Genomic DNA, 26,618 nt, shown 5'->3' with positions numbered 1-26,618 from the left:
ATGCCTTTAACTTGTTAATGGAACCAGACTCTTACATCAAGCTATAAAAAAGCTATTGTGGGCATAGCATACTACAGTATTTGAACATTTGTGTTTTATTAACCTGGATTTAAGGTTGAGTGTGTTGAGTGAACCCAACCTAGCATACCTCCAGATAATTAAGCTAGTCTTAATATTAGCCAGAAAATAGAAATGTCCTGTTCCTAGTGCACAGGGACCCTGGTCGCATTAAAAAGTGTAAACATAAAGATTGCCTGCAATTGACCTGCGAGGTGAGCCAAAGGTAGATTGTGTTTGCTCAAATTTTAAGCAACAATAAAGTTGTTATTGGAAATGGACATTTTGAAATGGAAAGTAAAGGGGAAAGAGCACCCAATTAGACTTATCTGCAGAGCAGTTGCTATGACAACTACAGGAGACTTACAAATGCTTAAATTATTATTCAAAACGAACAGACTTTCTTCTAAGCAGATGCTCACCAAACAATTGTCCTTCTCATTCATTCCTGAGTCTACAGACGGCAGAACCATTTCTTCTATATTCTCTTGCCTCTTTCCTATCTACCCATTTACGTGCTCTAACAGAGTAATGCTTTCCTCTGGATTGCATTCATTCAAAATGTTGCAGAATTTTTCCTGAAACTCATCCCTGGTTCTTTTCTATCACCATTCACTAAAGCATAGCTTGCAACTATCATTCTCCTATGAATTCCAGTCATCAAGATGATACCAATTCAAACTTTCTGACATACATTTTAACCTCTTCATTCCTAATTTAACCTGTTACTTCAATTCTACTGTATGTATCAACCGCTCCAAAAAATAAACCACTTTCATTCTGACCTTTACATACTTCCTTTTTCTCTTAATTTCACTCAACATATCTATTTTTCTTCCATTTCATTTCTTAATTCATTTATTCCTCTTACATTCTAAATCACAATCTTCCATATGCCGTGGCTGTCACCAGATAGGCCCATAGATATTCGCCTGTGCTGCCCATAATATGATTTATTTATTTTTTTTGCTGCCATATCTTGATCCAGCTACTGAGGTTTGTAAACCATGATTTCTTTCTTGGGGCAGGTTCACGGGTCATGTGAACGTAGCTTCCTTCTTTCCTTGTTTCTCTTTTCAACAAACAATCTTACTTCCCAGTTGCTCATTTATACAAAAAATATTTTCTAGTCCCGAATTCCCTCTCTCCACTGCAGAAACTTGGCTCAAATTCATATTGAAATAAATTTGGTAAGGGCTGTGGGAGAAAACAGTTGTCTGTACTGTGCAATGGAACCAGCTACATACAAACCGAGAACTTCCTCTTCCTTGTATGGGATCCAGAGTTTTTTTGGCAAATTACTCCTCCTGGGCTGAATGGTCATTCCTGCTACAGAGTTAATATTTAGATGATCATGTAATGACTGAAGACCTGGCCTGCTCCTCTTAACTATTAGCTTAGCAATGTGATGCAACAGCCAATGTCACTAATAACATGAAGGTCTAATCATGAAAGGGCTTGGACTAATAACATAAAGATCATAGATGCGTATTTGAGGAATCTGTGAACTACAAATCCTGCATCATCACAGTGGCATGAATGGTATATTTTTTCAGTGAGTCTGGCACTCACATGGTGGAACACAAAACACTGTCATATGCTTTGAAAAAAGTCCACCTTGGTCGCTTTGTTTGCTCAGAAATATCCAGATGGTAAGGGCTGCTGCAGGAAGACTTAGAATGCAAAACACTGAATCTAATTTTCCTGACTGGAAATCTTACACTTGGTAAACAGTATTTGCTCAGACAATATTGATCAGAGGAAATGACATGAGAAAACACAGAAGACTTTGTGATTCATAAAATTAGATACTGTGGGGAAAGGGAAGGTAATTCCAGATTGCCCACAGCCCTATGTAATCTTTTTTTATTATAATTTTATGGGACATTACAAAGATAAGAATCAATACAAACTATATGTGTGTGTGTGTGTGTGTGTGTGTGTGTGTAAAGAAAAAAATAGAAAGTACAGAAAAGAAAAAGAAAAAAAAAGAAATATATAAAGAAGTGACTTCCCCCTTCATAACAAGTATAAACTATTTCAGTAACTTATCACCTTCCCTTTGTTGTATTTTAAGAGAAGGTGATAAGTTATTCTATGTAGTCTCTCTCTCACACACACACACACCGGTAGCTTCCAACTGTGTTAGTGCTTTTCCTCCTACTCTATTAATGGATTTGAAGGGCCTATTAAATAATAGCGACACATAGCAGCAGCCTGTAGAAGGAACATTCAATATCACCTGAGTGTTGGGTCTAGCAGGAATTTCAACTTCCCACAATGCCCCTGATTTAACTTAAGTCCAAGGCATTGTGGGAAATTTATATGGTTTTTAACCAGGTTCTATGTGCTTCTCAGACCATTAGGGTGGTGTAGAATTACTAAGATTATCATGACTGTTACCTTGGATAGAAGCTTGTAACTTTAGTCTAATCATGAGATTTCCTGCCTAGGCCAAAACTAGGTAATAACGAACCGTTTGTGGCATCTCCAAGGCTTTGATACAGCCTGTTGGTCTGACAAGTCCACATAAACTCATGGGACGCTTCAACCCAGCAGCATGATGAAATGGGATGAAGCCCATCGGTTCTTCACTGCAGGAAGTAATGGATAGGAAAAGAGGTATCCTACTGAAGAGACAAGTCAGTCTTGGAGATTCTACATTTGCTTGAGGAATCACAGCTGAAGTGGGTGAAGGGGATTCTTCCAAGTCATTTTTCATCCTTTGCTCCTCTCAGATGCTTGAGCTGGGAGGGGAGAGGTAACCTTTTTATGCACACCTCCATGAAAGAGGCACAGCTACACTCTTGAAACTGGATAACTTTCCTTCTGCACATTGGCAAAAGTGAGTGTCCTGGGAACCTCATTTTTCTACCACAGACTGTATGGAAAACCAGGGATGTAGTTAGGTAAATTTAGATTTTGGTCCTTGAGAGGGGAGAACCCTTCTTTTTTAGGTGCTGTTGCATCTTGTTGTACTTCTGTCCAAATCTAAGCCTTCCTGTTCATTCTGCAAAGGAGGAAGGTAGGCTGTGGCTCCCAAGTCCTGTCCTGACAGCACCTTTCCTTTGGCCAAAGGAGCCTCCTTGCTAGTGGCAGAATGTGGCCTTCCTTCATTACTCGTGAGCCACTGGCAGGATGCTGGCTGGAGGGATGTAATTCGGGCAACATATGTCTGAAGGAGAAGGGATACAACACAGCGCCTGCTGTACATGGTCTGGGTCAGCTCTGCTTCTTGAGAATTTGCCAGCCCTGAATCTAACGGAAGCCAAAGATGCTGACATTTGATCACAGTCAAAGAGGACTTCAAGATGAACAGCTATTTGGTCTCCCAACCCTTCTGAATCCATTTTAAAGTGCCCCTGAAATTAAGCCAAATGTTTTGATGACATTCCAGTGTAGAGGAAGAGACAAATATGTGTCTGCAAGTGGAGGAATGGGATACCCGCCTCCATTTCTGCCATGGGGGAAGGAAAAATGAAAGAAAGAATGATTCTGCAAAAGGAGAAAAGCAGGATAAAACGCTGCCAGTTTCTTGTCAGCTTCAAGAACTTCCAGTATCTTCACAGGATGCCCTCCTTGCTGAAGTGCCATCTGACCCTCTGTTGTTTCTCTTTTCCTTTCCCTCTAATACGTTCTGGAAATGCCCAATCTCCAACTGCTTTGTGAATGTCCTATGTGCTCTCACAACAAAGTGTTTGGCTGGAATCACCATTTTAACCTGGTTGGAAGTTTCAGTATCTTTCTGCTTTATCACTTCACTGCCCCGTAACTGCATTTATCCCTTCAAGGAAGCAAATGAAATACATTGGAAGGACTTGTAATGGCTAAGCCCCTGGTACAACACCATTTAATCCTCAGGGGACTCAGACCACATGCAAAACAGGACAGCCGCTTTGTCTGGAGGTGGCCAAAGACAAATACATCTCAAGGATTTATATGGAAGGTAAATGCCAGGGGTGTCTTTTGCCCCAGGGAAAACCCCTCTATTTAATGCAGGAATATTGTAGAAAAGGGGAATTGGAGGTGTGGGATGGTAGAGCAGCGCTCTCTGCTGGTGTGTGTTATACAGAACAAACCACTGCTCCACAACTGTCAAGAATTATTCTCTTGCACACCACATTCAGATTAAGAGTCAGCACCCTCTAATTATGCCAGAGTACTCCATACCCAATCTGTGGGATTTACTGTTGATGGGTGAAAAGAAATGGAATCTTGTTTTTAAAAGACCAGGATTTGTTATACAAAGTTAACTATAAGGTTGTCATCCACACATCCTGCATAAAAGCTTGCAATGCAAGCCTACATCCATCGACTCAAAAATAAGTCTCATTGTGTTCCACCAGCCTTATCCCCAAGTATGTGTGCGTAAGATGATAGCCTTAGTTTATTATATTCAGCAATGTTCACATTTTCATAAATTTGCATCCCAACCAGACAAGATACTTTTCTCCAGAGGATGGATATCATATACATGTCTGTTCTGTCACCCGTGGCATTCCATGAAAAAGCAGAGAATCCAGATGATTTGTGGGCATTCCAGAACATGAACTGGCAGTGCCAAAAACTCTGAATTTGGAAAAGGATTATAATATGGAGTAAAGCAGATGTTTTCCATGCAGAAGTTTTCCATCATCTCCAGGTAGGGTGACAAAGTCTCATGAGGGACATTCTCTAAAGTAACTTTTCCAAATGTGATGTCCTTCAAATATATTGGATTTTGCTGGCTGGGAAGATAGAATTATAGTTGCCTCTTCCCTGTTTTGGAGAAACCTGCTATAAAGTGGCTGCAGTTGAGTCACAGTGAGTCTGAGCAACAACAATCTGGTATGGTATGAGGAAGCTTGTGATGGAACCACATTAGAAAGACAGTTTTTGCAAGTGGTAGCAGGACGCATCATTGTAGGAAAGACATCTTTATCTTGTCAGAGAGAAAGTGGAATACCTCTTTTAAGAGGCTTGTCAGTTTTATACTTATTTCTGCAACCCCCAGACCATTTGTCCCATGAGGAAAGAAGGCCCTACAGAGAGGGGAAAAAAATTCCCCAACCTCTCCTTTAAAGATCAAAAGCATAGGGTACTTTTAACCATTTGTCCACATCTCAGAGACCTAATTCAAGAGCAAAACACTCTGAGTTAACATTATATATTCTGCTGTCCTAAGTGAAATGCTACACTACCCTTCCTGTGTTACTGCAACTGCATCATGAGGTTATTACTGGGTAAAGGAACTGCACTGCACACTGGTAAAATCCCTTAAAAATCCTGTGGACTTATTTAGGATTAAATCCCATCAGACACAAGGGAACTTCCTTAAAATATGCGTAGGAGACCAGTAGAGTTAGGAACACACCTAGCAGCTCTGCTGTGATTTCTAACTGCTTAATTAGCTTACCCACTTCATGCTGATTCAGTGAACCTGTCTGTATGGAATGTTCAATTCAAAATATAGGAAATATTAAAACACCAGCATTAAAATGTCAAGAACATGCATTGAGACAACTACAAAATATCTACAAGGTAGCAAACTTGGTGTGCTTCTAGTTCTGGTTTCCTAACAACTGATGCCTAGAATAAGCAATTCCATTCCTTATAGCTTACAAACACATATTCATATGATAACCAGCCTATGTCTAGTTACCAGAGGCCAAGAACAAACAGGGTTTTAGCTACTTCCGTTTCAACTTTTCAGCAGTTTCCCTGGATCATTTCCCTGGATCTTTTGAGAAAAAGAATAATTGGGTGTTGCCTGAACAATTGACTTTGCCTTCAGGTTTGACCTGTAGTAGAAATGTTGCTATATTTTAGTCTTAAGTTCCACTTATAGACTGATTGCATTGCAAGACAACTAGGAAGACATATCAACATGGAAGCAATCCTCTTTGGGAGCTCATTAAACTAAAAATGGGACAAATAGCTGCAGAAGCCTTGAAGGGGATCTAACTTCTTAAATCTAGAAATGGGGGTTCTCAGGACTAGCAAAATCTTTGGGACGTTGGGGTGCCCATTTCAACTTTAGAACAATCAGCAATCCAGTAAAGATCAGGATAACTTGGGGAGACAGGTTTATAGCCTGTACCTTACTCTTAAAAGACAACTCTAATTTGCTGCTATGCAGTTGGCTACAGATAAAGTTATCCAGTTGTAATTTAGAGAATAAAGTTTCCTGATTCATTCAAAAGAAGTAGATGGCATTTTTCTCAAGTGTCTCCTACCCCACTAATCTGCCCCTTTCCCTGTTGACAATGAGGGAACCCTGGAGGGTTTGTTCATTGCAGCAGATGGAGTCAAGTGGAGTAATGAGTCAAAAATCTCCCTTGCTTCTTTGCTGTGTCAAACCCTAGACTGCTGCACTGGGGTACATAAATCTATATGCCTTGCAACTCTACCACCCACCTGAAGAATCCTCACATAAGTTAATCTTTGGTAAGGCGGTCTTCAAATTACGAAACTCAGATCCACCCTGGAGATTCCCAGAATGAGAAAACAAATGTAAAACATTACCCTTTCCTTCTTGGAGCTATCCATCCTACTTCTGTGATCCAGCATGGGGGCAGGTCTCAGCACCAGCCTAGGACAGTTGTCAAATCGGTCTCCCCAAAGTCAAAAGATGCACAGAGCCAATCTGCTTTTTTTCTCTGTCTCTCTCCCCACCACACCCTGTACGGCCTTAGCAGAGAAGGCAGTTCTTCTTGTTCTGTCTCTCGAAGTCACTCCACTTTCTTTGGTGGTTTATTTCATGCAAAATGTTACTTCTTCTCCTTTTGAAGCGTTTCAAAGTTTGCAGGGGCGAGCCTTCTTGTCTCTGAATGTCTCCTTGCCTGGTGATTTCTCTGACCTTCTCTCTTTTGTTCTAGTGCTTCACTTTGTAGTGTGTTGAGCAGGTGCATCCATTGCCCAAGGATTCCTTTTGTCAATCAACATTTTGGTGAAGACAAAGCAGGGAGCTGTTCTGCAGTGAGAGAAATACTCCTCTCCTCTGGAGTAACACAGTCTGGGACCTCCTCTTGATCCAGTTACTCTTGTGGACTCACCATTACATTTATTTACTTTAGCACTTGGAGATGCTGTCCTGTTTCTGTGGTCCACAAGGCCTACTTCCAGGGGTGGGTGGGGGTCTCAAGGCTAATCCTGCATTGCCATAGGGATTGGTGAAACGCTTTTGCAGTTCCACCGCACTTCAACTCCCCCCATCCTGGCTATTAAAGCTGTTGTGCGGAATAGCTACCATGGAAATAGGGCTTAATTCAAATGGGCATAGCAACCATATTATCTTTTAGCTGCTGCAGCCGCCACCAATTAATTGCAGAGCTTAGCAACCTGTAGTGATGTTAGGTCATCAAAACCTTTTTCTGAGAGGCAAAAGGTCAGTGGACATATATTTATGAAAAAGGAGAAAGGTGTTTCCATAACCAATCTGGAGTTAGCAACAACAAGTGGGCATTTCCTAGAATGAAGCATCTGTTTCTCTTGAAATGGAGGTGTCCTTCACAACATGACTTCTACTCTCAATATTTACCATGAGAATTATAACCTGAGCAGGCTCCACTACTGACAAATTAGTACAATTAAGAGGCATAAAAAAGAGCCAGTCTGATTCTTAGCTTATGGAGATGAGGATGTCCACAATGAATTCCTCAATTCGGGTTGGAGCTAATCCTGAAACCCCCAGGTTGGTAGACTGTAACCTCCTGACTGCTTAGCTCTTATACTACAAGTACAAAAGATTCAGTTGTACAAAACAGGATCTCCAAGAAACTTGCAGTCAAAGATTTGGGTGGCTTTTTACATAAATCAATAGGTAAAATTGTAGGCTTCCCTATTTGTTGTCCTCCTCCATATTCTGTCAGCTTTTCATGCTAACTCTTCCATGTTTTGGCTTTTTGTAAGCTTCTCATTCTCTCCCCAACTACTTTTCACCTAGGCTGGAGTAGTAGACAATCTGCGGCCCTCTAAATGTTGCTGACATTCAACTTCAGGCTGTCTCAGAATGCATGCACGTATTAGAAGCTGTCATGCAGCAATATCAGAACATCCACAATTTGCCCACTTTCTAGAACCTTTCGAAGCTTTTCCACCCATCTCTGCCTCTGGTTTCTGCTTCCTCCTTTGTCTTTCCTCTGGGACTTCTTTTTAGCCCACTACTTTATTGGATTCTTTTTTCTGGAATGAAAATTAATCTTCAGCATCAATCGCCTGGCTCCAGTGCTATAGAGCCTCTTGTAGTAATCATCCAGATGTTACTGTAGCAATATAAAGTCAATCTTCTTTACCAATATATTTCCATTGGGGCAGCTGGATTATCTCTCTGTCTCTCTTTCTCTCTATCCTTCCAGTCTTGACAGACTTTAGGTGGTAAACAACAAAGCATGGAAATGTAAGCATATCAATTTCAGTATAAATCTTAATGATGCACTAAGATTATATAAACCACTAGTTTGGGAATAACCTCGATCTGCTGCAACATCTTCCCTGAAATCCCCTTTCCTGAACTACAAACTGTATATTATTTTCAATACCAGGGAAAGGGTTCTCCTCCCTTAAAGTTCATTTGTATATTGCATATTACTTTTGAAGGTGGAAAACATGCATTCGAAACTGCTGGCTGTTGCTATTTGTTTCTTAAAACACATTTCTACTATATTTACTTGTACATGTATTCCTAAACACTTTTTGGGCCTATTTAAAAAAAAAAAAATCAGAAAAATATTTTGAAGATTCCATAGGTAAATAAAAACATTTTCCCATTCCCTTTTTCCTAAGATTCTCTTGGTACTTCTTTTCCATATTTTTCCGCAGCTCCTCCCAATCAGGATTGTGCTTTAAAAAAACTTTTTTATCCCTACTTTATCCCTCTTGGACTTTTTGCTTGCTACTCAAAAAAAAGCAATTTTGATTTTGGGATTTGATGACTGACATATTTTATACCTATAGAAATATTTTGTACAAATCATATGTATTGTTGAAATAGATTGACTTCATGATTTTTTTGAATGTTAGATTAAAAATTATTTTTTACTATGTAAATCTTTAGATATTAGAGTAAGAGGTGAATGTATTTTACATTTATACCTGTACCAAAGAAAGTCAGAAGTTACTCTACCTTCTCTATGATTTTTCTTTTCTGATGTTTCTTTTCTTTTTTCTTTTTGACTTTTTTGTGTTTTAATTTTCTGAAATTTAATACAATTTATTGAAAAAGAACCCTACTTTATTCATATTTACTAAAAATTTTCCTCTTTCACTTTCTTAGTCTTGGATATCACTGCCTTCACAGCTTTGAAATTTTAATCCCACCCAAATGTATGTTTCTTGGTTCCTTTGGAATACAGTACTCTCATTTCTTTGTCAAGATTCAGTTAAGTATAACAATCTTTGCCTTGAATATTCAGAACATTTCCAACTTTTCCAACATCACAGTAGTTATGAATACCATGAAAAAGGATAGATGCTTTTTAGATTCTTATTTATATGTTGTTGAAATGTCTTATCTGGTATTTATCATTGAGCTCAACTCACCAATCATTTACCTATTGCTTTCAGTAAGATTGTAAACCATCTTTCCAGCTCCAGGATGGCTTATAATTACTAATCACATACTAACACACACTAAAGCAGTGTTTCTCAGCCTTGGCAAATTTAAGACATGTGGACTTCAATTCCCAGAATTCCCCAGCCAGCCATGCTGGCTGGGGAATTCTGGGAGTTGAAGTTCACACATCTTAAAGTGGAGAAGGTTGAAAAACACTGCACTAGAGCACACAAAATAAACTAATGTCAGATTAAATAAGACTGAACTGAAAATAAAAACATTATCACTTATTTTATGCAATGTGCACTCTGATATTTATTTCATTTCCGTCTGCATAAAGCCCACTGATCTTAAAGTACTTATTTCAGATTGAATTCAGAAAAGATTATGTAATTGGGCTGTATCCTCTGCACAAGTATTTGGGTGTTAAGTACTCCTGCATTACTAAATCCTTTTGCTTCCATATAAATATGAAGTATAAAAACAAGTTTCAGCCTCTCTCCTCCTGATGCTGTGTGTGTATATGAAAGCAAAAATCGAATTTAAAAGTGCTTCTCATTACAAAGATTTATGGCCAGGCTAGACTTATAATGCAGACTCCTTGGAGTCAAACTTGAGTTTGTTGGCTTCATGACTACATCATGGAGTTTTCTTGGCTATAATATAGAAAGTGTCTGTTATTATGTATGTTCCATTGAGGATATTTTCTTAACCCTGCAGTCTGGATTGTTCTCATGGTGTCTCATTCCAGCACTAATGAGATCCAACCCTTTTTTGAAATACTGAGGTTGAATTGATGTAGTGTAGTCCTTCAAATCTTGTGCTACAAAGGTACTGTTTGGGTCCAGCCAATCGACCCTAATTACCAGGTTCAGGACTTGGTGCAAGGTGAACAGAACACGACGAAAATCAGACTTTTTCTATCCACTTTATTTTAGAGCTCTAAACAAATTGGAGACTCCCAGCTAATGGAGGGAGTCCTGATTATGGATTTTACATAGCTTATATACTTCTTCTTCGCAGGATCCATGTGACAGCTTAAACAAAGAAACTGGTTAACTTCTTACAAACATCTGCAGGTGTTTCTTATAAAATTATCTATTTCACCAGGTCATTGTGACTTCAACCAAAAATGGGTTTCTGTGTCCTTCACAACCTCCTTCTGCTATACATTAATTATTACTCATTATCTATCTTAAACTTATTTTAACCCCAACCCCCTTCCCCTTATCCTATCAGGAGAATAACATACAAGGCTTATAGATCTTGTATGTTCTGTCAGTTGCCCAAGCCATGACCCATCTCATCTGACTGACCATAGCTGATCTCTTCCACCTCTGCTATAGGATCAAGGAAGTCACAAATCATACAATTATTTTTATCTTCAAGGATACAATGAAATCACTAAATAATATAGTTATATTTAAAGCTTAAAGATTACAAAAACAAGCAAGGGGGTTGCAAGGAAGCCATAAAGCACATCATTATCTTTAAAAATTGCATAGGCATGTCATTGGGAAGGGATACATCATAACATGTCATTGGGAAGGGATACATCACTCTTGACAAGAACATTGAGTACAGTTTCTATCACAGATGCACACATTCTCATATGCCAGCCCACCACCCATGTCTTCATATGAAGGTTCAACTTCTGCATACTCAGGTTCACTATCAGATTCAGCTCCCATGCCCATTCCTACAGTACAAACATCTTTTCAATCTCCTATTTCCGCAAAAGACTTTCTTGGGTTGCTATTCTATGCACAGCCTCCTTAGCCAGTTCCTCCTCCTTTTTCCACAATCCAACGGCGCCTGCAAACAGTACCTCTTCTTTATGCTTATTCCTCCATCTTGGTCACTGGTGAAATTGACCAGGTTGGATAAACTTGGTCAGTTTCAGGAGGAAGTTTTCTTTCTCATCAGAAGGAGAGGTGCACGTCCTTGACCAGTGTTTCTCAACCTCAGCCACTTTAAGAAGTGCAGACTTCGACTCCCAGAACTCCCCAGGCAGCGTGGCTGGCTGGGGAATTCTGGGAGTCAAAGTCCGCACATCTTAAAGTTGATGAGGTTGAGAAACACAGGTCTAGATAAGTGGAGGAGGAAGAGGAAAGGCATAGATGACAATGAGCAAACCTTTGTTCTACCATGTCGGCAGGGATGCTAGAAATGGACTTTAGCAGGATTTGCACACCCATGTTCTTATGGCAGACAGTAAAGGCAGGCTCATCTGGGTGTGCCAGTCCCGCTTAAAGCGCATATTCCCAAGCACAGCTAGGAGGACATTTGCCCTTAAAAATAAAAATCATGGAATGTTTTTGATTTGCTTAGCTTTGACTTATTCTGGTTTGGGGGCGATTTTTTCTGACTTGCTGCGAAGGGGAATAGGAGAGCAGCGTTTCTCAACCTCGGCCCCTTTAAGATGGGGGGACTTCAACTCCCAGAATTCTGGCTGGGGGAATTCTGGGAGTTGAAGTCCGCCCATCTTAAAGGGCCAAGCTTGAGAAACGCCGACCGTGAGAGAAGACGCCTGTCCCGCAGCCACGCCTTGCTGCGGGGAAGGTGGATTGTGGCGGAGAGGAGAGGGAGGGCAAAGCCTTTCATTGCACGGGGCTCAACTTTTGCACTCTCACGTGCAAGGATTCTTGCTTGCACCGAACCTCTCTTTCTACAGTCCGGGATTGCCCGGCTGTGAAAACTGTCCGGACGCGGGGCCGGTAGCAGGTGGGGCGCGGCGACTCTGACCTTTCCTAGCTCTACCCACCTTGGTCGTGGCTCTACGGCTCAGTCGGCCGTCGAGTTGGCAGCCCTTCCGGCGCGTCTGTCACCGGGTCAAAGGGCGCGCCGGCTTCCGCTTCGCTCACTCTTTCGGGCCGCTCGAGCCGTCTCCGGGGCGACGTGGGGCCGAGTCGGGCTCCCCTCGGATTGTGAGGTGGGTCCTTGCGGGGAAGCGAAGCGCCTGCTGGGCGGGGGGTCGGGCGAAGGGCGGCTTGGACGGCGGGGACCCCCCTTTCCCCGCCCCGGCTTTGTTACTGCCTTACAGCCGCCTGGGCTGTTTGGACACCCACGCCCATTATCCCCAGCCGGCTGGCTGAGGGCGTGGGAGCCGAGCTCTAGCTCAGCCGGGGTCGGTGAAAGCTTTCATGCGGGCGGCTCTGCTGGAGAGTGGCGTGGCCGGCGGGGGTGCGAATGCGGCGGGGGGACGTCGCGGCCTCTCGATTTGGCTTCGGGGTCTGAGCAGGGCCTGAACGCGCGTGCGGGGGGCCCGTTAACTTTCGCCGTACAATGGTACCACTTCGGGCGCGGTCTTTCGGGTGCATGGGAGAGCCATGGAAGTCGAAGGGTCTCTTTAGGATGAATTCACACGTGCAGTTTGATTTTGGGTGTTTTTATTGGAATATGCGCTTTTGTAAAGTTTTTCTGGGTTGTGCTCTTGAATTTTGCTCTGTAAAGCGAAGTTATAAACAATTTTTTTTAATCCTTACGACCCTCTTTCAGATTTGCCCCTTTTTCGGGTTTGTCCTTTATTTTTTCCCCAAAAATATGGCCACTGTACACACAACCAGCTTAATGAATCAATCAGGAAATGTGACGTTGAAGCCATGGACAAGGGTGCCTTGAGTTAAAAGGTTTGGAAGGGAGGCCTTTTGGCGTGGAAAAGTACCTTCCCTCATCCATGCTTAGAGTTGGATTATCGTGCAGGGGAATGGAAGTCAAACAGATCAGGCACCTTGTCCTTCAGGCTTGTAGCGCCAGCTCTGACTCACCTCAGCTTCCTATTGTTCTGGGCAGAATGAATCAGCTGCTTTAATATCAGGCTTAGTTGCAGCGTAATTTCAACCTTAATTCAGAGGGCAGTCATGCACCCCAAGCTCTCAGAAGTAACCCTTCCTAAGTCTCATGGGTACTCAAGTAAGTTTGTTTAGAGCTGAATCTATGCACTAAACAAGGACTCTTGTGGCATCTTTTAAAGAATGAGAGATGTTGTTATTAGATTTTTATCCTGTGTGTGTTTGTGTACACACACACACCCACTCACACACACGCATACATACATATGTAATACTCCTGCCTCCTATTCTCCTTTTATTTATTGATTGATTAGAAGTTGTTTCAACAGCTAGACAAAGAAGCATAGCCTTCAAATGATAACGATATTAGGAAAGATTGATAGGCTGTTCTACCTTGTTTCCCCAGGTAGCTACCAGTAACGCTAATAAAATAACAAAAAATAATACAATATTTTCTACTAATCAAAGGATGCAGCGTTATGAGTTATTATGGCAGAGGTTTCATGATATTTTACAGTAATAGTTTGTACTGATTATGTAATAGTAATATTTATTAGTAAAACAGTGACTGTTGAGAAGCATAAAATATAAAGTAGATTTTTTTCTCTTTTTTGTTTATTTGGGGTTGTCTCTTCTCTATTTTTGGTTTGTTTGGGGTTATCTCTTTTCTAATTTAATTTTTTGCTAAGTTTAAATATTACTTAACTGTGTATGTTAAGAATGTTAAATAGAAAAATATTTGTAAAAGAAAAAAAATACAATAGAAACAAATAGTCCGAACCATGTGAGTGTCAGGTCAGGTTAGAATAATTGTCTAAGGGTTTTAAACATTGAAATGGGCTTAGAAGGGGAGTGATTTGAGACCTAAGCCTTCCCAATATGAAACAGCTTAAAAGAATCACCACTTATCTCTGGAAAGATGAGGATTCAAACAAGGACCTATGAGGGTGATCTTTGTATTTGTCAGTTGATAAGCCTAAGTATATGGAGCAAAACATTGTAAAGAATGGAGCTGAAGGCTATGAAATGCAGGCAAGAGAATAAGTCTGATAATTCTCTTCAGAATTATATACCATACCTCTTATCAGAATTGTATACCAAATGGGCATACAAATGACGGTGATAACAGCAAAAGTTGGTGCTGTGTACATCTTAGATACATTTCAGTTTTCTGTAGAAATGCTACAGATTGCATTTCTTTCATTTCAACTTCTTTGCTTACTCTGCATAATCTTTCCAGTTGAGGTTAGCTCTCAAGCACATATTGAGGTAGCATTCTAGTCTATTAAAGCTTGTGGTATTAAAAATAAATTGGTGTTAAATATGTGTTAGGCTTCCTCTGCTTTTTAGTTTTAGGATATTGAGACGTTAAGAGGCAAAAAGAGGGCTGTAGTGACAAGAGTGTCTCCTTTTCCTACTGGGATCAGTTTTTGGAAATGTAGCTTGAGAAAGCAAACTTATTTTTTGGGTGTTTTGAAATAAGTATCACATTCTCCACAAGCTGGTCCTCTTCCAACTTTGTAGTCTGGTATATGATACCCTGACCCCCACATCTGTCTGGAAAAATATAAGTATTATCTGGGACTTAAACAGTACCAAGATACAAAGAGATTGGTCCTATATATGTTTACTCTGAAATAATCCCCACAATATTCACACTGGCTTAACCCCTTTTTAAACGTGCATAAGATTGTAGTCTTAATTTCTTGTCATAGTAAAATTTCAGACATTTTAATTTTTTTTCTCTAAAAGCTTGGAGACAACAATGGGTTGCACACATGAACTAAAATATTTTATAGGTTAAAGTGTACAGTATATATGGCTGCATTTATTAAAAACTAAGATGAAATAGGAAATGTGGTTGAGTAAATGTATAAAAATTATTTGAATTTGGTGCTCTGTCCTTATTTGAAATAATTGATAAATAATTGTAGAAGCATCTCTTTTAGAATGCACGAGCTTCTATTTTACTGAACATCTTTCAATTATGAGAGTTTGTCCATTTATCTACATAGATATGTATGTAGTATTTTTCATATGTATGTAATATTTTTCTAAGCTGTGGCTATAATCTTATATGTACATCTAGATAAACCTTCAGGTAAATAAGCATATAACATTTAATAGAAGCATTTGTTTTTCTAGCCCTTGTTTACTGTTGTACAAAGTGTTCATGTACAGGGCTGATAGATATCTGGTTAGGAATTCATGTGGGCATTTATCCTTGTATTTTACTTCTTTACTGATTTGGGTGGGTGGTTTTTTTTCTCTGCTCAGGTTATCAAGGAGGGTTGAACAGATAAAAAGATGAAGCTTTACAGTCTAAGTGTTCTTTACAAAGGCGATCCCAAAGTGCACTTACTGAAAGCTGCATATGATGTGTCATCATTTAGTTTCTTCCAGAGATCCAGGTAGGTCTTCACTGCATTTCAAGGCCAGTTAGCTTTCTCCCCCTGATGCTTTCCTGTAAGCCCATTGTGATATTTCCCTTGGATTTGTTGCATTGAATTCAAGATATAATACTTTTTTTCTGATGTAACTTCTAAATCCAGGCAGTGAAAAAGAACTGATAAAATGATAGACCTCACGTTTATGCTTTTGTTTCTAAAGAGCATCATCTCAGTACGAATTCTATTAAGGTTTAAAACTGTTTGCCAGCTGGGGTAATCTGATGCATTCATTTGTCCCTGTACCTGCAAGCAGAATAGTAGCTGTTTTGAGTTTACTTATGCTGTATCTGTTGATTCTAAATATACACAGCTAAATATAGTTTTGAATTTGACCTTTGAATGTTGGGTCCATCTTGCTGCAAAATGATATTGTAAAATAGAACTACTAGAGCTTGAACAGAAAACAATATCAGTTTATCAGAATTCATTTCCTCATTGCATACTATCTTTCTGAAGTTACTTGAACTCTTATTGCATTGCAGCTTAGGTCAAATTTACTCACAAAAATAATACATAGACTTGAATTCCTACTTGAATTGATTAATTCTTTGCACTCATTAACCCTTATTTTACTGCTATGGATTTGTATGCTGCTCTTTTTGTTATTTGTGTGCTGCTTTTGAAGAATTGTCTCTCTTTTTTAAAAATGAAAACCTTGAACTTTTACAATGTAATTATTTTCTTATGCTGCTGCTACTAATAAAATTTGGTTTCTTTATTGTGCCTTCCAATTGCATTTGAATGTAGAAGTTTTAGTAACGAATTGTGAGACATGTTTTATTTATTTATTTAACTTTCAGCATTCAAGAATTTATGACTTTCACAAGCCAACTGATAGTAGAGCGTTCAGAGCCTGGAAGCAGAGCTTCTGTAAAGGAACAGGGTAAGAGTGCACAATGTTTGCCTTAGAGAGAACTACAGCAAACAAGGGTATATATCTGCAAATATTACTAAGTGTGGAGCTTGACATTGAGAATAATGTCTGTAAGGAAGATGTACATAACAACTGCTCTCTAAGAAGAAAAAAGCATGTTGGATTTTATCAAAGGGAATGTTTTGGTTGGTTTCTCTAGGTCAGTCTGAATTAAACTAAAATAATTCAATTTCTTAGGAATTTAGTGAATATGAAATTAGCATCAGGCAAGTTGGCCATTGCTATCAAAGCTGGATGACAGCAGCATCACAGGATCCTTTGTGGGTGGTGATACAGTAAAAAAGATTCCTTGTAAAACTGCTCTTCTTGGTTAAAAAGTACATCGTGCACTGATAATAGTCTGAGTAAGAATTACTTCATCCAAGCCATATTACATATACTGATTTTTGTAAGGCAAAACTTGTAATAACAGAAAATGCATGGTGTATAGAGTTCAGTCCTGTTAAATTTTATCAAAAGCTTTAAAAACAAAGGTAAAAACTAATATAAATTTTACTCTGTTGGATTTATCTTGCCCAACTTACTAAATAAACTATTTGAAGTCTTGCTCTATGTTTTCCACATTCAGCTATAATCTTTCTGTCTTTTTGTGCTATATTATTCTTGAGGTTTTTTTTTTTAACATGAGCATTCATATACTCATGTTCCTTGTATGTGCCTTTTTTTAAATATATTGAAATTAAATATAATTTCAAATCAGAACAAATTGGAATGTGACACAAGCAAGATTCCTATTCCTTCTGTTTGGAAGCTGGATTTTTTTCCCCCCCAAAATGAATCTTATGTACAGATTGGGAGTTAAAGAGTTCGGCCAACCTGTATCTAAAATGAACAAACGGACTGATGAGTTGGGAGTATCTGCAAAATCTGTGGTTCTATTTCACAAACACTAAGGAATTTATGTAGGACAAATATACATCATTCATGTTATTCTTTATTTCAGAATATCTCTGCCATGTTTATGTACGGAATGATGGTTTGGCTGGAGTGGTAATTGCAGATAATGAATATCCGTCCCGGGTTTGTTTCACTTTGTTGGATAAGGTAAGTACCAGCTTGTGCAGGGAGGATTTATATGTCTGCAGATGGGCTGCAAGAGAGCATATAGTAGATACTCTGACATGTTTTCAGAGGTAAACAGCTGCATTGCTTGTCGGTAGGGCATTGACACAATTTATACATCACATTAAACCAATTTGCACTGATCATAGTTTAAAATCCAAGCCTAGCCTAGAACAAAATATCATTTAGAATTGATAAACATGGTCAGGAAGATGCATATTTGGGGGATGATCTTGAAAAACCAGGGAATGAAATATACCCAAATGTCTGGCAGCAGCAACAGTGTTATTTACAAAGCGATGCCCCCGTTGGTAACTACCACATGCACACACTCAGGATGTCCCTCAGTGATGTTGCAGCGAAGGTTCAGTATTGCGTGCTGAGGGTTACTTTCAGTGATATGAAGAAAATTTAAAGTACTGTGGCAAAGGAGATAGGCAGCTGGACCTCTTGTAGAGTAGTGTTTCCCTACCTGGGCAACTTTAAGTTGTGTTGACTTCAACTCCCAGAGTTCTTAGTAATGGCTATGCTGGTTGGGGAATTCTGGGACTTTAAGCTCACACACCTCCATGATGCACCCAGCATTTTGAGGTTTTTACCCAACAAAAGCATTAAAGTAACTTGAGAACAGAAAGTCTGCTGAAACAGCACAAAACCCAGACCCAGAGAGGGAACATTAAGTGTCTTGGAATGCTTTTGGTAACTTGAAGTCCAGTAACTGTACTTAAAATGCATTCAGAAATTTAGTCCTGTTACCTGTGGTCTGAATTGGGTTTAAAGAAAATCTTACATGTGGATTATCTCACCAGCATCAGGTTATCTGGGTCATCACCATCTGTAAGTGAATACTGTTAATATTATAATTGTAACTGTTTATGCTTTCCACTTTTCATTTCTTATAGTCCCTCCCCCCAGTATAATTCTAGAATTTATACAATATTTGTCTTATAAGCTCACTTTAATTACCTGCAGGAGTTCCCCATCTAGACTGATTATTCCAATACACTGTCTGAGCTTCAAGAAAAATGCACTGTAATATAATGTTTCTTACTTTATCTTTTGGGGGTGCTGTATAGAATTCCTTTAAAGGAATGTAAGGCTTCCTTGAAAATCCGCCTAAAAGAATTCTTGATCCTTTGCATTCTAGGTACTTGATGAATTCTCTAGGCAAGTTAATAGGATAGACTGGCCTTCTGGGTCTCCAGCAACAATAAACTATACAGCATTGGATGGATACCTTAGTAAATATCAGGTATGGTTGGAATGAATATAAAGTGCCAGAAAAGACATCTGTATTGGTTTCTGGGAAATGAGCAAAACAACCTGATCCCTCAGACTAATGTCTTTTCATATTAGTATGATGAGCAGAATTAGATTTTATTTATACCATGGAACTAAAATTTGATGCATGATTTCAACCTTTAACAAGTATAGTCTGTGTATCTGACCCCACTTTCTTTTCAAAAAAGAAAAGAGATGGGTCTCTTGTCTGGCATTGTCCTAAGAGGTTATTTTGCTAATATCTTTGGTCCCACATTGTTGACCACATCTGGTTTTTATCATGTTGCATATGGTTGGTTGCTGAGAACAGAAACAGAGCAGAGAGAATAAATATTAATTATGATAAAATCTGCTAGTGTTTAGGGCATGATAGGGCCTGAGTTTGCATGGCTTGGTATACTTGGAGAAATTGCCTTTCCTAAATATTCCATCGTAGTATCAAAATCTTAATGGCGATTTTTGGTATCTTGCCAAGAACATTATTAAATAAAATTCTGCATTGCTCTTTAAGAATCCTCGTGATGCGGATGCAATGACGAAAGTGCAAGCTGAATTGGATGAGACCAAAGTTATCCTGGTAAGTGGGCAGCATCTTGTTATAAGGGATTGGTAGTTACCAGGTAAACTTGGAAGTGGAACGTAACTTTGTTGCTTTAAAAAAAGCAAATTCTAGGGAAAACCTTAGTGATGAGGTCATGTACTTTGTTTCACACTGTGGATCTGTATAAGGCATTCAGAGTGTAGAATAAGTAAATGCAAGTCCTATTTTAAAGTCACTTTTAGGATCCCTTTCTTTTGAAGCTGTGAATGCAATAAAAACAAAACCTCCTCTCTCTCTCATACGTGCATGTGAATGGAGTTCTGTGTGTTCCTGACATTGGTTAGCTCTTAATTTAGTCTTTTAATGATCACTTGTAATTCTTCAAGCTGAGATGAAAACATGATGCAATCAGATAAAAGTAGGTCATGACTAATTATCTTAGCTGTGACCTCCTTTTTGTTGTTGTTATGGAGTCATCAGAGATGCTCAGATACCAGTAATGAACATAATGCTTCTTGGGTTGTGGGGTAAAACATTGCATATCCTGCTTGTGCTCATGCCTCAAGGATGCCACCTTCCCCACAATTGCCCTGATTGTCATAGTGTGACTCCCATTCAAATGAGCAGATAATACAGTGCACAGAGTTGGTTGTTCAGACTCTTGCTTCCTGTTTGTTCTAGCAATACACAGTGCAGAAAAGTAGCTAGTTAACATATCTTAAGTGGCTGGTTAGTAGTGTATTCTCACCATTCTTAGAACATGGTCAGTCCTAAAAGTACTGAAATCCTGGGATTTTATTAACTGCAGATCAATAGAGTTCTTTAGGTTAGAGAACAACTATACATTGAGCAATTTTCATCCAAATATTAATATTGGCTGGACTGTAAGCAGCTGATTAATGGGTCCTGTATTAAGCACATTCAAATATAATATTGTTTCTGCTACACCATGGTTACTTTGAAATAAATTTTAATCTTTACTTCCTGTTAGAACTTTAAAGTGGTCCACTGGGTATAAATAGGAGATTGATACTGTTAAAAATGGTGGGGAAAGGTTGAAAATTAAATCTTCTTTCTGTCAAATGTTAAAGGTGGGATAAAAATAAAAAATTTAAAAAGTCATGTGAAAGCAACAGTCAACCCGCATGCAGATAAATAGGCTATGAGTGGAACATCTGCAGGCTACCAGTAAGATCACAAGGTGTGCCACACCGTATATGGAATATTACAGAATAAGTTCCACAACTGAAAAACTCTACAGTGTGTTGTATTTTTATTAATAGTGGAGACAAAACAGATTCTCGCTCCCAGTCTTAAAAGAAAAATAAATCCATAAGATGGCAAAACTACTCCTTTGAGACAAACATTTTTGATTTGGGTTAAATTTCAAGCTTAGCTCTTCCATAGCATTCTGGCAGAGACTAAAAGTGGAAGAACTGATTTAATGCTAGTAGTAGTGGTAGACGGAGCCATGGTTGGTCTCTTTAAGAGGCAGATATAGGCAGAGGGCAAAGGTCCAATTGATGTAAAACGCACAATGACACATTCTAAGCTTTTTTCCAAATCAGAAAGTGGAAACTGTAGATGTTTGACAGAAGGCCTGGGAGGGGCGGTGAATGGAAGACTTGGAAGTTAAGCTCTGCATTACAGAACGATCGTACTCATACCACTTGATAGCCTATTTGCTGCCACTTCTGTAGACGGGTTCATAAATTAGTGACTACATACAGCTCCCTCTCTCAGCTGTGTCTTTTCCTGTTTAGCACAATACAATGGAGTCCTTGTTAGAACGAGGAGAGAAATTGGATGACTTAGTGGCCAAGTCAGAGATTCTTGGAACTCAGTCAAAAGCCTTTTACAAAACTGTAAGTATATTCAGGCCAGTGTTCTGTAATATAGACAGTGTTTCTTCTATTTCTGCAATTATTTATGAGACAATAAATGTATGGGGTATTTTTAGTTAATGGAGACTATGGTCTGGAAACCAAATGCCATGAGATAGTAATTAATGCATAACACTTCGAGCTGAAATAAGTTATTTGTTCTCCCGAATATACATTTACAAAGAACTGTTGCTCATTAGGAATGTGTATAAAGATTAGCAAAAGATGCCCTTGACTAGAATGTAATTCTTACTGAACACAATGCTGAATGATTGTAATAAGCTATAAGAACTTGAAGGAGAACAAGTTTAACACTTTGAGAGCCACTGACAAATAGCTCCAATTTTTTCACATCAGTGGGCAATATTTGGCATTTTGCAAATGCTGTGGCTATTCTAGCAAAATGGCTGCCACGATGGACATGGGCAGGTTCAAAACACCCACTTCCCAGAGAGCACGCCACTAAGGTTAAGGGACAAAAACTTGTCCAGGAATGTAACTGCAAGCCAGAGGCTGGGATCTGAAGCCCAAAACATAATATTTTAAACACTATTTTTAGCATTATTTCTATCCACACAGGGGCCCCCTGTGGACTCATGTGGATTATGATAGAAGCACCACTTGCATGACCTTTGTCTCTTGTTACTGGAATTTTTCAGTTTTGCTGAAATTTTTTTCACTACTAAATAGTTGAATGTTTGTATAATTTATGACCAATAATATATATAAAATTGGCATAGAATACATTCTTTCCACACAGCTTCACAAGTTCTCTCTCCAACATGGAAGGGACTGTGCAGCTTCCACAGTCCCCAAAATCCAAGAAAATATCTCTCAGTAATAAATCATAATATAAATAATTAATAAGTGTGTATTCCTTCCCATCCCCACCCGCACCCCCTCCTGACTTCGAAGGCCCGCAAGCAGAATTCATGCTGTGACATCATGTGACTCCATCAACCGTGTACCCTCACCACCTGCTTTGGACTATCCGGATTTGATTTGATTTCATGACTCCTGGAGAGAGGCAGCACATACACGTAACTACAGCAGCATCTGTTGTTTCCAGATTCAGCCATCTCAACCACACTGGAGACATGAAATGGGCTACCACGTTGGGGTCCATGAAATTAAAACCATATTTTAAAAACTAACTTTCATTGGCAAGAGAGCATCTTGGATATTAGGTTGATGACATGAGGGGAGGTAAGAATGGACAGTGTTGCTTACACACATTCCTGTTTTGATCATCTGGCTGATACCTGTACGGGGATTCTCTCCTCTCCTTTCCAAAACTGCAAGCAGATGTGGACTCACTGTGCATACATAAGAGTAAGAAAAACAGTTGGGCTGTCTGAAAGTTCTAAGGTTGCCTTTCTCAGCATTGCACAGTATCCTTGTGTCTTAAAATGTTTGATGCTAATTTGGGAAGCAACCCAAAACCCGATCAATTTTAAACCCGTTCAGAGTTACTCAGAGAATATGGATCTCTGCATTCTGCATGAAAGGAAAAACAAAACCAAACCCTAAGGCAGCCTGAGAACTGATTATACTTTGTAATATAGAAGGAACTCTAAAGAGGTGGGAAAGGGGTTTTAGGCAAGTATGGATATGTACATGCTTTTAAATTTTCTTTGATCCAAGGTGGGAAGTTTCTTCCCATCTTGAGTCAGACTTTTTTTTTTTGCCAAGGATATAAACAGCAGCATTGAGCTCCCTCTCTTATCCAGTACCATTGCTACTTATCAAACCCAGGATTTCATTCAGAAGTGATGATGTGGCATAGCCCCCTTGGCGCTCTTGAATAATGCAGTTTGTTCAGGTTGGGTTTATTGGCAAAAAGCTGGTAACTTTCTAGCTGATGGCTTGTTTTTTCTACCCTGTTCTGCAGGATATGGAATGGGGAGCTATCTTGCAATCCAGGCCTTTCTTTTCACACTATGTATTATGGCTGCTGTTCTGACAGTGTACCTGCCCTGGTATTAACCAGCAGCTTTTCTTGAGAATACTGTACCCAGAAGCATAATCTGCTGCTTTACGCTAGCCCCTGTACCAGAGTCTTGTAGAGTATGATTTATCCTGTATTGGGTCTAAGTGAGTTAGTTGCTGCAGCCATGCAGCTTGGTGTTGTCTTGTGATGTTCTTGGCCAAGCCTACATTCTCCCACAGTTGGAGAGTTTGTCCCCACTGGTTAGTTTTGTGTAAATATAGAAAATGTTATTAATGCTTATGTCTTTCCGTCAGTAGCACCTCAGCTACAAGGCCCTGTCTTTTGGGGGTGGGGCGGGTAGGGATGTATTCTACAGTTGCGTTTCTGCCCCCCTCCCCAAACATTTTGCTTTATCGCACCTGGGTTGGAAATGTCTGCACACAGGTGAACCACCATGTCCCTTAAAGTCAGCTGACTCCTAATCAAGGAGTCCTTTGTGAAGCAATTCAGATAGGCAATAGGAAGAACATGCCACTTGGAGTTGTTGCTTGTCAATGGTATCATGTGTGCGCATGTGCACATGGTGGAATGATCGCTCCTCCAATACATTAACCCAAGAATAGGGACAGAAGTCCATCTTCTAGGGTAGGGATAAGTAACTCAGTAACATCTTGGGCACAGATTTCCTATCCCTGTTGATAAAACTGACACCACTGACTGAATCTCCTCTCCATTCCAGAGGAGGCACATAAAAAGCCAGGACAGCTTGCCTTGCCCACTAGCATGGAACCAGTTAGTGCCAAGTAGACAAATGCCAGAATGACAAAGGGCAATTTAAGGCAGAGTTGAAGGTTACTGGTAGGACTGTGAGGAGAAATCCAATTTCTGACTTGCATTGTTCATTTCTCAAAATGTGTGTGTCATACACAATTGCATCAGCTCTTGTGACTTCTTGAGCAAACCACCAACTTGCCAACTTCCATAGAGTTTATAAATATTCATCAAGCCTAAGGCCAATACAGTGAAGTGGAGCAAGTGAACAACCTGGGGTTTTAACACATTTCTGTTCAACTTGAACAGTGATGGGTGCATCCTGGGACTTGACAACTTGGCTACATTTACTTGCCTTTTGAAGCCTTTCTTGAGGAAGAGACTAGGTGAAAGAGTGGAACTGGGCCAGTTGCAAGCTTGAATCATTATGCAGAGGCTGCATTGGCAGACCTGATGCAGCACCCTTACGGTGCCAGAAATCACCAGCCTTAATTCTTTTTCTTCCTCCAATGTCTGCTTCAGATGCACCAACCTAAGGGCTGTTGTATTTTCTGTAAAGTCCATTTCTGCAGTGGTCAGTTCCTTGTGGGCTGTTACTTTGCTCCAAAAGATTGATTGAGAGGGTAGAAGGAGCACTGCAGTGAGTTTTGTTACTACTTGCCGTAAAAGAAAATGGTTTCTCCTCTCCTTATTCTTTAGTCGAGAATGTACAGTACTGTAGAAACTTGCCTGCATATAGAACAAACTAGTTAGTTACTTTTTTGCCCCTTAAGCTCATCAATTCCTAACTCTTTCTTATGTGGAAGCTTTTACTAAAGATTGTATTTTAATAAATATTGCTTAATGTCTGTATGTACTGGTTATTGGCATATATCTATGTGGATAAAGTTATCCTTGATCATTGAGAATTGGTTGTGTTTCATTATCTCTGGGGATTTTAATTGGGGTCGTATTTCTCATAGGGTAGAATTGTTAGATATGCTTCCCATGTTACAATATATTTTTCAAGAAAAATTGCCCCTATTTGCATATTTTGAACTCCATTCCTGGATTAAAATATGTCATATTTAACAACGTGACATGTTCCAACAATTTCTGTTGCAAGCAACAAATTTTATTATGACTTCATGTGATAATACGGTTTTACCAACAGCTTAACTACGAAGCAACCCCATTTTAGCTGAATTCTGTTGTGGGAACCCAGCTGATGAGAATTGCTTTGAAAGGCTGAGTGTATGAACCTTAAATCAGCTTCCCCCAATCCCTTGTCCACCAGTTGGTATGGTCAAATGTGATATAATACAGGATTTATCAGGGCTCCGAGGCCTGTGTAACCTGAAATTGAATGACACTCAAGCAGATCAGTCCAAACTCAGATTAAGTGGTCAGTCTGCAGGTAAATGCAGATGAATGTCTTAAACTGCTGCATTAAATATTATGTTCTCAATGGCAGTTAAATGATAAAGCTGCCTAGTGCAGCTAGCCCAACCTTGGGAGTCCTCTGCCTACTCAATTTTTCTTTTCCAGTTACTGCACTTAGGCAAACAAGACTGAAAGATATGCTCAGTTACCTATTTTTGCGGCCCTAGTGCAATTGAACCCAAGTTTCTGTCCTGAGATAGAAGTGTGAGGTGTTACCATTATGTCTTAAGACAAAACTGCCTATAGTACAAAACTATGTGTTTTCAACAAGTCCATTTCACAGAAAGCAGAGGAAGAGGAGTGATACCACCAAAATCCAAAAGATCTGATCAATCTTGCTGCTTTCTTAGCTGCAGCAGTGATGCTTCTGTGGCCAGTTGGCCATGTCGTCACGAGGAATGAGTGCACGGAGCAGTGGCACAGCTGTGGTGGTGCCTTTCTCTGTTCTTGTTTTGAAGACAAGGGGGTTCCTTGTATTACCAATCAAAAGGCATTGCATTCCTATTCTTTTATTTGTCCTGGATTTTTCTCTGAATGCAAACCTCACAGAAGCAACAGCAAGAGTAGGCCAAAGTGTATTTAGGTCTTCCACAATAAAATTTCCTGGAGGTTGGGACACTGCACAAGGCCTCATCTGAAATCCCCCCAGTATTCAAGTGTTTCTGGAATGATCTATATTGTCATCCTGATGAATAAAGCTGTTTGCAAAGGGATTTTCCCCCCATCTGCTGATCATCTGATCTTTTTATTATACCTCAACTTCGTTCTCCCCATCTCTGTCTGAACCGAGTCTGAGGATGCAAATACAGCAATCATAAAAGCCCAGTCAGCAGCTGGGTGCTTTCGTATGCTCTAAAATGTGAATGCATACTTTCAGTGTGTATTACAAACCAAGAATATTTTCTTCTTTAATTACCTAGGAAGGTTGGCAGCTACACTTTTATATTAAAACCGACTCTCTAGC

General features: G+C 39.6%; 1 protein-coding gene across 1 annotated transcript; it reads left to right on the top strand.

Moving 5' to 3' along the window:
* Window positions 1-12,374: 12,374 nt before the first annotated feature.
* On the top strand, window positions 12,375-25,140 carry YKT6 (YKT6 vesicular SNARE protein). The gene is made up of 8 exons (XM_007420032.3): window positions 12,375-12,521; window positions 15,658-15,791; window positions 16,631-16,713; window positions 17,708-17,808; window positions 18,974-19,078; window positions 19,619-19,684; window positions 21,412-21,513; window positions 22,447-25,140. The coding sequence occupies exons 2-8, from the start codon at window positions 15,688-15,690 to the stop codon at window positions 22,480-22,482; spliced, it is 597 nt and encodes a 198-aa protein (XP_007420094.1). The 5' UTR covers window positions 12,375-12,521; window positions 15,658-15,687; the 3' UTR covers window positions 22,483-25,140.
* Window positions 25,141-26,618: the final 1,478 nt, after the last annotated feature.

Source organism: Python bivittatus, unplaced genomic scaffold (genome assembly GCF_059951505.1).
Source record: "Python bivittatus isolate LINGU-HERP-01145 unplaced genomic scaffold, Pbiv_v1 ctg000320_np1212, whole genome shotgun sequence".
Classification (NCBI taxonomy): domain Eukaryota; kingdom Metazoa; phylum Chordata; class Lepidosauria; order Squamata; family Pythonidae; genus Python; species Python bivittatus.
This window is presented reverse-complemented; position numbering and strand designations above follow the sequence as displayed.